General features: G+C 44.6%; 1 protein-coding gene across 4 annotated transcripts in view; it reads right to left on the bottom strand.

The window, feature by feature from the left end:
* LOC132818795 (monocarboxylate transporter 13-like) overlaps positions 1-7,480 on the bottom strand; it is a 36,278-nt gene extending 28,798 nt beyond the window's left edge. For 2 of the 4 annotated variants that reach the window (XM_060829880.1, XM_060829883.1), the window contains exon 1: positions 7,396-7,464. Coding sequence is in view for 1 of the 4 variants with exons in the window: in XM_060829879.1 (XP_060685862.1) it covers positions 7,396-7,417 (22 nt within the window). In the remaining 3 variants the exon portion in view is untranslated. Of the gene's footprint in view, positions 1-7,395 lie in introns of all 4 variants that reach the window. The other 2 variants (XM_060829879.1, XM_060829882.1) reach the window with 2 other exon arrangements.
* Between the last annotated feature and the right edge of the window lie 6,601 nt (positions 7,481-14,081).

Raw genomic sequence — 14,081 nt, 5'->3', positions numbered from 1 at the left:
GAGTAGTTGAGGCGGAAAACCTCAACTTTTTAAAATACATGGATGAGCAGTTGAAATGTCTAACATTCAAGGCTATGGGCCAAGTGCTGGAAAGTGGGATTAGTGCAGACTTGATAGGCTAAATGGCCTCTTCTATGCTGTATGACTCTGAGCATGTAACCTGTGGACTCTGCTGCTAGCACAACATTACATCTTATATGAAATACTGAGGATCAAGTAACAGCCTCGACTGTTCACAAAATCCTCTATAGGTGAACATTTTCCCAAACATATCCCTTGCACATCCACCCACATACCATGCATCTCACTAAAGACAGTAATTCAATCTATAAGGAAGGACAAATTAAATGCTTGCTTGTTTGCAAGTGCTTGAACTGCAACTAGTGATGAGAGGAGGATTTTATGGGGTGCTGAGATGTAGGTTCTGTAACCATCTGATGGAGGATATATAATAGTGAGCTCATTTTGCAAAAACCACTATTTGAACACACAACACAACAAGAGGTTCATTCAAACCAATGCAATTGGAATTCCCTCTCTTGTTCACTTGGCTTGTGGAGACTCGTGTAGCCAGGACATGACAGTTCTCCCAGCCTACTCATGGTTTTGATTGGCTTTCAAAAATCGAACGAGAAACAAAACACAAATTAGATACGAAATAGTAATCACTCTATGAACCTGGACTTGTAAACCTAAACTTTATGCAAATGCTGTCAGCTAAAGCACGCAAGATAACACTTTTCACTGGACCTCAGTAAACGTGACAGTAATAAATCGAATATGCCTATGTTAAGATTGTATGCCAGGTTCCACCTCAAAAACAAACTGATTCCGTTGAATGTTTGGATGTTCATACATAGCAGCAAAGTGACCTTAGCTTTGAACTAATGGAAAACAAGCGCCATAAATCTAAAATTAGGATCTCGGATTTCTCCTGACTCTGATTTATAGAATGGAGTGACAGTACAGACAGTTCACATCATATAGCTGTGCAGAAGATTACGTAAACTTCTTGCATAATGTTAAACATTAGATCCCCCTGTCAGCCACTCTGTTAAGGTCAATTTAATCATAGCAAAGAAAATGTTTACACCCTGCTGTCTGTACATTTTTATTTTTAAAGTGTTGAGAGACACCACACACTTTCTCTGGGCATAACAAGCCAGGCAGCAGCAGCAGAAGCCTCAACACCAAAACCATCAACAATTTCTGCTCGTCGGCCTGGAGGGAAGCTATAGACAGCAACCTGAACTCCCTCAAACAGGAGATTGGAAAGAAAAAATATCTAAACAAAAAAAATCTAACATTCTCAGGTATGAGAAACTTGCTCAATTAACAGGAAAGTGAATAAGAATCTGAAATCTTTTAACATCAGCAATTAGGACATTATCAACTCCCTGATCTCATGAGTTGAATTTGTTTTTATTTTTTCATGGGATAGGGGCATCGCTGGCTAGGCCAGCATTAATTTCTATCCCTAATTGCCCAGTTAAGAGCTAACCACATTGCTTTGGGTCTGGAATCACATGTAGGCCAGACAAGGTAAGGATGTCAGTTTCCTTCCGAAAGAATATGAGAGAATCAGGTGGGTTTTCCCAACAAAAAATATTTAAGGTCATCATTAGAATTTTAATTCCAGATTTCCACTGCATTCAAATTCCACCATCCGCTGTGACAGGATTTGAAATCCCAGAACATTATCTGGATCTCTGGATTAACTGTCCAGCAATAATACCACTAGGCCATCCCCTCATTACATTTTTTAAAAAGTTAATATACACACACAAGATGGTTTCAACACATCTTATCAAACTGCAAAAAGATGAAAACCTATTGCTTAGGAGCACTCTGTTCAGACACTCAATTCCAGTGACGTATCACCCTGTCTTTACTTTAAAAAGTATTATTCAACTGATGAAATCACGAGCACTGCCTTTCAATGACTTTAATGCAAAGTTGCCAGAAACAGGGGTCTCTATTTCTCCAAAAGACCCAGAGAGACGGGTTAACTCACTGACCATTCATCACTGAGCTTGGAGAAAAGATCAGGGATGTTTCCAGTCTTTTGACTTGTGACTGTTAAACTCGTTTCTTTCTAGCTCGGAAGGCCAGAAAATGCTGAAACTAAACTGCCCTTCTACTGGTATAGGCCCTTTCCTTCTTCAGAATGGAATCCTATTGTGTTCCCTTGCCTCTCTTCCTGTAGGTCATAAAAAACTAAGATAGTAAAACTTCAGCAATAACCTCATTTGAATGAGATATGTGACTGGAAATGCTGTTTTGAACTCACTGCTCAAAATGACCTAAATTTTTTTAAAAAGTCATCTTCACAGAACTAAAACCAAAACTCCATTTAACTCTATCTTAGAATCAAAGTTCCCCAATCATAAACTTTCATTACTCTTCCCCCACTTACCTCAAACAACACTCATTTGTCTCTCTCCTTCCCTCCTGATATAGCAGTTAGCTCTGTTGGCTGAATGGCTGGTTTGCAATGCAGAGTGCTGCCAACAGCATGGGTTACATTCACACACTGACTGAGATTATGAAGAATTCTCCTTCTCAGCCTCTCCCCTCGCTTGAGGCATGCTGACCCTCTGGTTAAACCATTGCCGCCCAGTCGTTCTCCCTAATGAGAGAACAGCCCTATGGGCCAGTAGGACTTGGGTAATTTTAATTTTGTTTTACCTTCCCTTCCTACAAATGACAGTAGTAACATGAGCTTGACAGGGACCCTCTTCACCTCAAACAACTTTTGTTCCACTCAGTAAGGCAAAGCTTCCATGGGTTATGGGGAGAAGACAGGAAAATGGGGGTGAGGAGCATATCAGCCATGATCGAATGGCAGAGCAAACTCAATGATCCAAATGGCTAATTCTGCTCCTATATCTTATGAACTTTTGAACCTCTATCATGATGCCTGCCACTGCCACTGTGAATAGACGTTTTAAACAGATCCAGCATCTGAAGCCTGGACATCCACGAGGTATTGTGGACCATCAACATAAGCAATATTGTATTCAATCGCAGGACTCTATTCTACATTATAATCAACACTGGTACAACAATCGCGCAAGAGGCCACACCAGAATCAACATCAGGTATATCTAGACATGAAGTATCATATGAAAGTACAACACAGGACTATTTGTGATTCAGTCAGAAGAAGCAGTGTGAATTAGACAGAGCCGAGTGATCCCACAACCAACAGATCCAAGCTCCGCATCGGTTCATGAATGGTCTTGGAAAATTAGATAACTAAAACTAATATCAGCATCCTCATTGATGAGCAGCCCAGCAAACAAACAAGGCTGAATGAAGCATATGCAAGCATCTTCAGTCTGAAGTGCTGAGTGAATGAAACCATCTTGGTTTCCTTGTAAAATCTTCGAGGAGAAAGTGAGGTCTGCAGATGCTGGAGATCAGAGCTGAAAATGTGTTACTGGAAAAGCGCAGCAGGTCAGGCAGCATCCAAGGAACAGGAGATTCGACGTTTCGGGCATAAGCCCTTCTTCAGGAAGAAGGGCTTCCTGAAGAAGGGCTTATGCCCGAAATGTTGAATCTCCTGTTCCTTGGATGCTGCCTGACCTGCTGCGCTTTTCCAGCAACACATTTTCAGCTTCCTCCTAAAATCCCCAGTCTCACAGATGCCACTCTTCAGGCAACTCAATTCACTCCACAATAATACCAATTAGCACTGGCTACTGCAAAAATTATAGGCACCAACCACATTTCAGCAATAGTACAAAAGACTTGTTCTTCAGAACTAGCAGCACTGTCAACATCTGGGGAAACCAATGGCCAGAAACTGAACTGGGCCAGTAATATAAATAATGTAGCTACAAGAAGGTCAGAGGCTAATAATTCAGTAATGAGCACTCACTTCCTGTCTCCACTATGCTTGTCCGCTATCTGTGAGGCATAAATCAAGAGTGTGATGGAGATCTCCTCACTTGTCTGGGGGGAGGGGGGGGGGGGTGAAGATACACCACACAAGAAGCTCAATGTCATCCAAGACAAAGCCCCCCATTTGATTACAACCGTCCATTATCTTCATCAATCACTCCCTTCACCACATACAGTAGCAGCAGTGCATACTATCTAGAAAATGTACTGCAACAACACTCCACAAGGAAAAACCTGATAAGACTTCCAAACGACACATTATGGTCTGAGTCATCTCGCATGAATTGTAATTTTAGGTTCAAGTCATTTCGAGTAGAATTGTAGTAGTTCTTTTTAACCAACCTGTTTGGACATGTTATGAAACACATTAGCAGCAGGTGGGACTTGAACCTCGACCTTCTGGCCCAGAGAACATAAGAACCAGGAGCAGGAGTAGGCCGCCTGGCCCTTCGAGCCTGCTCTTCCATTCAATAAGATCACGGCTGATCTTTTCATGGCCTAAGGTCTACTTATCCATCCTCTCACTATAACCCTTAATTCCCTTACTGTTCAAAAAAAAAAGTCGGAGCATGCACCACAATAACAAATCATCTTACATACTTTGAGATGAACACCAATACATTCATTTCTCCAAGATTTCTCTGACAGCACCTTCCAAACCTGTACACTCTACTAAACTGGAAGTGCAGCTGAACACCACCTATAGGCTCTCTTTCTAATTCACGTGCCACTCTGACTCGGAACTATATCGCCATTCTTTCAATATGGCTGTGTCAAAATCTTGGAAAATCCCCTCTGAGAACACATGCACTGCACAGGTTCAAGGCAGCAGCTCAGACCACCATCTGCTGAGCAACTAGAGATTGGACGATAAATACTGGCACGGTCACCCATGCCCACATTTCATAAATTGTCTTTTTAAACAAAGTGGTGGAATAAAAATAGCTTTCCATTGCTAGTAGCTTGGACAAATGTTTCTAATTAATTAGAAACATTTGTCCAAGCTACTAGCAATGCTCAGCCCAGAGAGGATACCATCCCCCATGGTCTGTTATATCTCTGTATCTCGTTGATCCATTTCCTGCAGCAAATGTGTTGCTGGTCAAAGCACAGCAGGCCAGGCAGCATCTCAGGAATAGAGAATTCGACGTTTCGAGCATAAGCCCTTCATCAGGAATGAGAGAGAGTAGCCAAGCAGGCTAAGATAAAAGGTAGGGAGGAGGGACTTGGGGGAGGGGCGATGGAGGTGGGATAGGTGGAAGGAGGTCAAGGTGAGGGTGATAGGCCGGAGTGGGGTGGGGGCGGAGAGGTCAGGAAGAGGATTGCAGGTTAGGAGGGCGGTGCTGAGTTGAGGGAACCGACTGAGACAAGGTGGGGGGAGGGGAAATGAGGAAACTGGAGAAATCTGAATTCACACCTTGTGGTTGGAGGGTTCCCAGGCGGAAGATGAGACGCTCCTCCTCCAGCCGTCGTGTTGTTATGTTCTGCCGGTGGAGGAGTCCAAGGACCTGCATGTCCTCGGTGGAGTGGGAGGGAGAGTTAAAGTGTTGAGCCACGGGGTGATTAGGTTGGTTGGTCCGAGCGGCCCGGAGGTGTTCTCTGAAGCGTTCCGCAAGTAAGCGGCCTGTCTCACCAATATAGAGGAGGCCACATCGGGTGCAGCGGATGCAATAGATGATGTGTGTGGAGGTACAGGTGAACTTGTGGCGGATATGGAAGGATCCCTTGGGGCCTTGGAGGGAAGTGAGTGTGGAGGTGTGGGCGCAAGTTTTACATTTCCTGCGGTTGCAGGGGAAGGTGCCGGGGGTGGAGGTTGGGTTGGTGGGGGGTGTGGATCTGACGAGGGAGTCACGAAGGGAGTGGTCCTTGCGGAACGCTGATAGGGGAGGGGAGGGAAATATATCGTTGGTGGTGGGGTCCGTTTGGAGGTGGCGGAAATGGCGGCGGATGATACGTTGTATGCGGAGGTTGGTGGGGTGGTAGGTGAGAACCAGTGGGGTTCTGTCTTGGTGGCGGTTGGAGGAGCGGGGCTCAAGGGCAGAGGAGCGGGAAGTGGAGGAGATGCGGTGGAGGGCATCGTCGATCACGTCTGGGGGGAATCTGCGGTCCTTGAAGAAGGAGGCCATCTGGGCTGTGCGGTGTTGGAACTGGTCCTCCTGGGAGCAGATGTGGCGGAGACGAAGGAATTGGGAATATGGGATGGCGTTTTTACAGGGGGCAGGGTGGGAGGAGGTGTAGTCCAGGTAGCTGTGGGAGTCAGTCGGTTTATAATAGATGTCTCCCTCGTCAGATCCACACCCCCCACCAACCCAACCTCCACCCCCGGCACCTTCCCCTGCAACCGCAGGAAATGTAAAACTTGCGCCCACACCTCCACACTCACTTCCCTCCAAGGCCCCAAGGGATCCTTCCATATCCGCCACAAGTTCACCTGTACCTCCACACACATCATCTATTGCATCCACTGCACCCGATGTGGCCTCCTCTATATTGGTGAGACAGGCTGCTTACTTGCGGAACGCTTCAGAGAACACCTCCGGGCCGCCCGGACCAACCAACCCAATCACCCCGCTCAACACTTTAATTCTCCCTCCCACTCCATCGAGGACATGCAGGTCCTTGGACTCCTCCACCGGCAGAACATAACAACACGACGGCTGGAGGAGGAGCGCCTCATCTTCCGCCTGGGAACCCTCCAACCACAAGGTATGAATTCAGATTTCTCCAGTTTCCTCATTTCCCCTCCCCCCACCTTGTCTCAGTCGGTTCCCTCAACTCAGCACCGCCCTCCTAACCTGCAATCCTCTTCCTGACCTCTCCGCCCCCACCCCACTCCGGTCTATCACCCTCACCTTGACCTCCTTCCACCTACCTCACCTCCATCGCCCCTCCCCCAGGTCCCTCCTCCCTACCTTTTATCTTAGCCTGCTCGGCTCTCTCTCTCATTCCTGATGAAGGGCTTATGCTCGAAACGTCGAATTCTCTATTCCTGAGATGCTGCCTGGCCTGCTGTGCTTTGACCAGCAACACATTTGCAGCTGTGATCTCCAGCATCTGCAGACCTCATTTTTTACTCGATCCATTTCCTGCAGCCTACATCCTGTACACACACACACACTCTCTCTCTCTCTCTCTCTGACTCAGTCCTCTCCGTTCTTGACTATTTTCTGGGTTATATACAGATTCGGGTCTCTCTCTCTCTCTGAGAGTATAACCAACATCTGCAGGGTGTGGTTTTAAATTCAAGCTGTTTGTAATCAAACAAGAAAATACTCCACTGAGCTGGTTCTCCAAGATTCGCTCACTCTTCAATCCCTCTTACGTTTCAACCCCAGTGAAGCAAGCATTTTGTTCCTGCACTGAAAAGATCTTTCTTTCAAAAAAAAACAGCCGATTAATTGCAAAAGTGCCAAATTCTAGCGACCCGAACGAATTCAGTTAAAGCTTGCTTTTATTTCTCGTCCGGATCTCAACAGCATAGCGCCTTACCAGCTTGAAAATTCCTTATCATTTCACATGGCGTTGACACAATGGTTTCTTTGCTGAATTTCGTCAGCTTCAGGGCAAAAGAAAAGTCACACCACCCCACTCTCTCCCCTCCCCTCCTGTAGCTTTCTCTGCCTCTACATATCACATTTCCTGTTGAAGATTACTGCTGAAGCAGTTTCCAGCATCATCTCAGACGGATAGCAACAACTGGCTGTGTGAAGACGTTCGTCATTTTTGCCTGATTCTTGTCAGGGTTCAACTGGAACATTGTGTGCAGTTCCGAGTGCTACGTGTATTGGACAGTGCTTGGAAGAGATCTGCACGAGTGAGAAATTCCTGCTGTGCGGATAGGTTAGGGACAGACTGAAAACATATTGGATTGACGTTGTTAAAATCATTAAGGGGTCTGCACAGAGAATCAGAAAGTAAATGTTCTCACTTTTAAGAGGTCGTCTACATTTACAAGATTAAAAAAAACTTTTTCACGCAGCAAGTAGTTAGGGTCAGACAATGCGGTGGAGGTAAGTTCAATTAAAGCATTCAGAAGGGCGTTAAGATGATTATGTAAATAGAAGCAATATGCAGGATTACGGAGGAAAGACCCAGATTGACATTAAATCAAAATGCTTTGAGAGCTAGTACCAGCATGGTGGGTCGAATGGCCTCCTGCTACACACCACAACAGTCCTATCATTCTGTGATTCCTTTGAGTAATAGATTAATCTAACCCTGGCAACCCATCCTGCAGTTCATGCCATTTGGCATTTAATCTCTTTCAGAGCCATTTTCATGCTAAATTTCCTTAATTATTACTGCCCTAGAGAATCCCCCTGAGCCACATAACTCTTTGTATATTGTATTTTAACAGTTTTTCTTCTTTTTCTTTCTTATATTTTTAAAATCATAAGTATATAATGCATAAAGAAATAATTGCATTTAGATAGCACCTATTGCAATCTCAGGATGTTCTAAAGCTCCTTACAGCCAAGAAAGTACTTTTGGAATGTAAAAAAATCACACAGCACCAGGTTATAGTCCAATCTGTAGCCAGTCAGTCAATGTGACATCTTGTAAATTTCTGCTTTGGAAATAAAACCAGTCTGACTCCAGTTGGGATAAAGACAGAGTCTAACCTCACACTTTTAGTGCATTGTCTGAGCTGAAATGTCACCTTTTTGTAATCCACTGATGAAATCTTAAGTTATCTCAGGGCTGTGACTTGAAAGAAATTCTGGGATTTACATATTAATCAGTCGAAACCTGCGTCCACATTCTAACTTGATTGAGTTTTTCGAAAAAGTAACAAAGACGATTGATGAGGGCAGAGCAGTGGACATGATCTATATGGACTTCAGTAAGGCATTCAACAAGGTTCGACGAGAAAGTGAGGTCTGCAGATGCTGGAGATCAGAGCTGAAAATGTGTTGCTGGAAAAGCGCAGCAGGTCAGGCAGCATCCAAGGAACAGGAGATTTGACGTTTCAGGCATAAGCCCTTCTTCAGGAAAGGTTCAGGAACCATTCAACAAGGTTCCCCATGGGAGACTGGTTAGCAAGGTTAGATCTCATGGAATACAGGGAGAACTAGCCATTTGGATACAGAACTAGCTCGAAGAATAAAATTGATATTTGTTATTCAATAGTGGAGTTTGGGAGTTCTCTGTTTTACTTTAACAGATTATGAGGTGGGGTGAACTTTTCTGTGTGTTTGGTTTAATTAGCAGAAAGGTTTTCGCCGTGTCGTAACAACGTAAAAGTTGAAGTTCTAAATTGGTGAAAGGCCAATTTTGATGGTATTAGGCAAGAACTTTCGAAAGCTGATTGGAAGCAGATGTTTGCAGGTAAAGGGACGGCTGGAAAATGGGAAGCCTTCAGAAATGAGATAACAAGAATCCAGGGAAAGTATATTCCTGTCAGGGTGAAAGGGAAGGCTGGTAGGTATAGGGAATGCTGGATGACTAAAGAAATTGAGGGTTTGGTTAAGAAAAAGAAGAAAGCATATGTCAGGTATAGACAGGATAGATCAAGTGAATCCTTAGAAGAGTATAAAGAAAGTAGGAGTATACTTAAGAGGGAAATCAGGAGGGCAAAATGGGGACATGAGATAGTGTTGGCAAATACAATTAAGGAGAATCCAAAGGGTTTTTACAAATATATTAAGGACAAAAAGGGTAACTAGGGAGAGAATAGAGCCCCTCAAAGATCAGCAAGGTGGCCTTTGTGTGGAGCCACAGAAAATGGAGGAGATACTAAATGAATATTTTGCATCAGTATTTACTGTGGAAAATGATATGGAAGATATAGACTGGAGGGACAGTCTTGCAAAATGCCCAGATTACAGAGGAGGAAGTGCTGGATGCCTTGAAACGGTTAAAGGTGGATAAATCCCTAGGACCTGAGCAGGTGTACCCAAGAACTCTGTGGGAAGATAGACAAGTGATTGCTGGGCCTCTTGCTGAAATATTTGTATCATCGATAGTCACAGGTGAGGTGCCAGAAGTCTGGAGGTTGGAAAATGTGGTGCCACTGTTTAAGAAGGGCGGTAAAGACAAGCCAGGGAACTATAGATCAGTGAGCCTGACCTCGGTGATGGGCAAGTTGTTGGAGGGAATCCTGAGGGACAGGATGTACATGTATTTGGAAAGGCAAGGACTGATTCGGGATAGTCAATATGGCTTTGTGTGTGGGAAATCATGTCTCACAAACTTGATTGAGTTTTTTGAAGGAGTAACAAAGAAGATTGATGAGGACAGAGCAGTAGATGTGATCTATATGGACTTCAGTAAGGAGTTCGACAAGGTTCCCCATGGGAGACCGATTAGGAAGCTTAGATCTCATGGAATACAGGGAGAACTAGCCATTTGAATACAGAACTGGCTCAAAGGTAGAAGACAGAGGATGGTGGTGGAGGGTTGTTTTTCAGACTGGAGGCCTGTGACCAGTGGAGTGCCACAAGGATTGGTGCTGGGCCCTCTACTTTTCATCATTTATATAAATGATTTGGATGTGAGTATAAGAGGTATAGTTAGTAAGTTTGCAGACGACACCAAAATTGGAGGTGTTGTGGACAGCAAAGAAAATTACCTCTGATTACAATGAGATCTTAAACAGATGGGCCAATGGGCTGAGGAGTGGCAGATGGAGTTTAATTCAGATAAATGCGAGGTGCTGCATTTTGGGAAAGCAAATCTTAGCGGGGCTTATACACCTAATGGTAAAGTCCTAGAGAGTGTTGCTGAACAAAGAGACCTTGGAGTGCTGGTCATAGCTCCTTGAAAGTAGAATCACAGGTAGATAGGATAGTGAAAAAGATGTTTGGTATGCTTTCATTTATTGGTCAGAATATTGAGTATAGGAGTTGGGAGGTCATGGTGTGGCTGTACAGGACATTGGTTAGGCCACTTTTGGAGTATTGCGTGTATTTCTGGTCTCCTTCCTATCGGAAGGATGTTGTGAAACTTGAAAGGGTTCAGAAAAGATTGACAAAGATGTTGCCAGGGTTGGAGGATTTGACTTATACGGAGAGGCTGAATAGGCTGGGGTTGTTTTCCCTGGAGTGTCGGAGGCTGAGGGATGACCTCATAGAGGTTTATAAAATTGTGAGGGCCATGGATAGAATAATTAGACAAAGCCTTTTCCCTGGGATGAGGGAGTCCAGAACGAGAGGGCATAGGTTTAGGGTGAAAGGGGCAAGATATAAAAGAGACCTAAGGGGCAACTGTTTCACACAGAGGGTGGTACATGTATGGAATGAGCTGCCAGGGGAAGTAGTGGACGCTGGTAAAATTGCACTGTTTAAAAGACATCTGGATGGGTATATGACTAGGAAGGGCTGAGAGGTATATAGGCCAACTGCTGGCAAATAGGACTAGATTAGGTTGGGATATCTTGTCAACGTGGATGAAGTTGAACCGAAGGGTCTGTTTCCGTACTGTACATCTTTGTGATTTTATGATTTTAAGTGATTAAAGACTTAGCCATCTAGGTTTGTCTAATACATCACAGCAGCTGTATGACAATTTGATCTTTTACTTATAAATTCTGTGTCCAACATACCTGCTCTACTAGCTACCTGACGAAGGAGCAACGCTCCAAAATCTCGTACTTTCAAATAAACCTGTTGGACTACAACCTGGTGTTTTGTGATCTTTAACTTTGTCCAACTCAGTCCAACACTGACACCTTCATATTTTGGAATGTGGGTTTCCTCAGGGTGCTCTGGTTTCCTCCCACAGTCCAAAGATGTACAAGTTAGGTGAATTGGCCATGTTAAATTGCTAGGTGCGTTAGTCAGGGTGAATGTAGGGGAATGGGTCTGGGTGGGTTGCTCTTCAGAGGGTCGGTGTGGACTTGTTGGGCCGAAGGGCCTGTTTCCATACTGTAGGGAGTCTAATCTGCTGAGGGAGCCTGTGGAGCCACATCAGTGTGTTAACCAGTTCCTTTTCCATTTTAAAATTCTTGTCATTGCTTTAAAACATACCCTTCATACTCTGTGTAATCTCCTCCATCCCAACAACTTACAATCCACATGCAGCCACCAACTATTCCTAGTTGATATCAACTATTCTAAGCTTTGTTCAGTTTAGGACAAACACAAACATGTTTTGAATTATTGCAGAAGATACGAGCCCATATCTTGTGATCAGTGTTGGAATCACTGCAAACAACCCTGGGCAGGCAGAAAACTAGCCATTTCCCTGGTTACGTTTAAACAGGCTAGACCTCTGATCTCAGATGCAGAAAACCTCCCTCAGAGCAGTGATCAACACAGACACCTGCCAAGAAGATCAGCACATAACGTAAGCCCCAGTTTGACATTAGCTGCTATTTTGTGAAATGTATTCAAAGGTACTGTCTTCCATTGAATAAGAGTAGGTTAATGAATGGATAAGTGGGTGAAGTGTATTAGTTGGGCAGGTGGTTACGTGGCTGAAATGGATATTTGGCTGAGTGTGTTGGTAGGTGAATGGATTGGCGGTAATATTGATGAGGTGGGTAGTGAGTGAATGCATAGGCGGTAATGTTTGTGAGATGGGTAGGTAGTAATGTTGGTGAGGTGGATAGTGAGTGAATGGTAAGTGGTGATCTGGGGTGGGATGGGCAGTGAGTGAATGTGTAGGTGATAATGTTGGTGAGGTGGATGGTGAGTGAGTGGGTAGGTGGTAATAGTGGTCAGGTGGGTAGTGATTGAGTGGGTAGACATTGATCTGGGTGGGGTGAGAGAAGTGAGTGAGTAAGTGGTAATGTGGATGAAGTGGGTAGTGAGTGAGTGGGTAGGTGGTAATGTTGGTGAGGTGGGTACTGTGTGGGAAGGTGGTAATGTTGGTGTGGTGGGTGATGAGTGAATGGTAGGTGGTGATCTGGGGTGGGATGGGTAGTGAGTAAATGGGTAGGTGGTAATGTTGGTGTGGTGTGTAGGGAGTGAGTGGGTAGGTAGTAACGTTGGTGAGGTGGGTAATGAGTGAATGGTAGGTGGTGATCTGGGCTGGCATGGATAGTGAGTTAAATGGTTAGGTAGTAATGTTGGTGAGGTGGGGTAGTGTGTGGGTCGGTGGTAATGTTGGTGAGGTGGGCAGTGAGTGAATGGTAGGTGATGATCTGGGATGGGATAGGTAGTGAGTAAATGGGTAAGTGGTAATGTTGGTGAGGTGGTTAGTGAGTGAGTGGGTAGGTGGTAATGTTGGTCAGGTGGTTAGTGAGTGAGTGGGTAGGTGATAATGTTGGTCAGGTGGATAGTGAGTGAGTAGGTAGGTGGTAATGTGGATGAGGTGGGTCATGGGTGGGTAGCTGGCAATGTGAGTGAGGTGGGTAGTGTGAGTGAGTAGGTGATAATGTTGGTCAGGTGGTTAGTGAGTGAGTGGGTAGGTGGTAATGTTGATCAGGTGGTTAGTGAGTGAGTAGGTAGGTGGTAATGTGGATGAGGTGGGTCATGGGTGGGTAGATGGCAATGTGAGTGAGGTGGGTAGTGTGAGTGGGTAGGTGATAATGTTGGTGAGGTGGGTAGTGAGTGAGTAGGTGGTGATGTGGGTGAGATGGGAGATGTGTGTATGTGGTAAGGTTGAGTGGTGGTTGGGTTTGGTCAGGCATTCAGGTGGATCTGAGTTGGTTTCGAATATGTAATTGGCAGATTGTTGAGCTGGGTCAGAGGGTAAGGTCTAGTGGTTTTTGTCAAGTCAGGAGAGTAATCAGATTGTTGGGGTGATAGTTGGAAGCATGTTAGTTGAGTTGGAGAGAGTAGTCAAAAGATTAATGAGGGTAGTTCAGGGAGACTAGAGGTGGTCTGTGTTAGAGCAGGTTTTAATCTGTCTCACATTTCTTGGAAACCTATCCTGGTAAATACCATGGAGATTCCTAAGTATTTAACTCTAATTCAGAAAGAGAGACTAAGCACACATTGGGGGGGAGGTAGGTAGGATTTCCCTTCAGAAGTTTAAAGTTCCTTCTCAATTACAATATAAGATCACATGCTAGCCCAGTCGCCCAGAGGCCAGATGATTTGGCCTCATGATCTTTGAGCCATACCTTGGTTTTGAATGAATTATGTCAATTTTGCCATGATTTACTGCAGTAGTCTTGGTTCAGGAGGGAAAAATTGGTTAGAATTCCTATTTTTGATTCTTATTAGGTGGCTCCCTGGTCTGGACCTATGTAGCAAGAACAAAATCACACTGACAATGACATTATTTAG

This window comes from Hemiscyllium ocellatum, chromosome 9 (assembly GCF_020745735.1).
Source record: "Hemiscyllium ocellatum isolate sHemOce1 chromosome 9, sHemOce1.pat.X.cur, whole genome shotgun sequence".
In the NCBI taxonomy this organism is placed as follows: domain Eukaryota; kingdom Metazoa; phylum Chordata; class Chondrichthyes; order Orectolobiformes; family Hemiscylliidae; genus Hemiscyllium; species Hemiscyllium ocellatum.
This window is presented reverse-complemented; position numbering and strand designations above follow the sequence as displayed.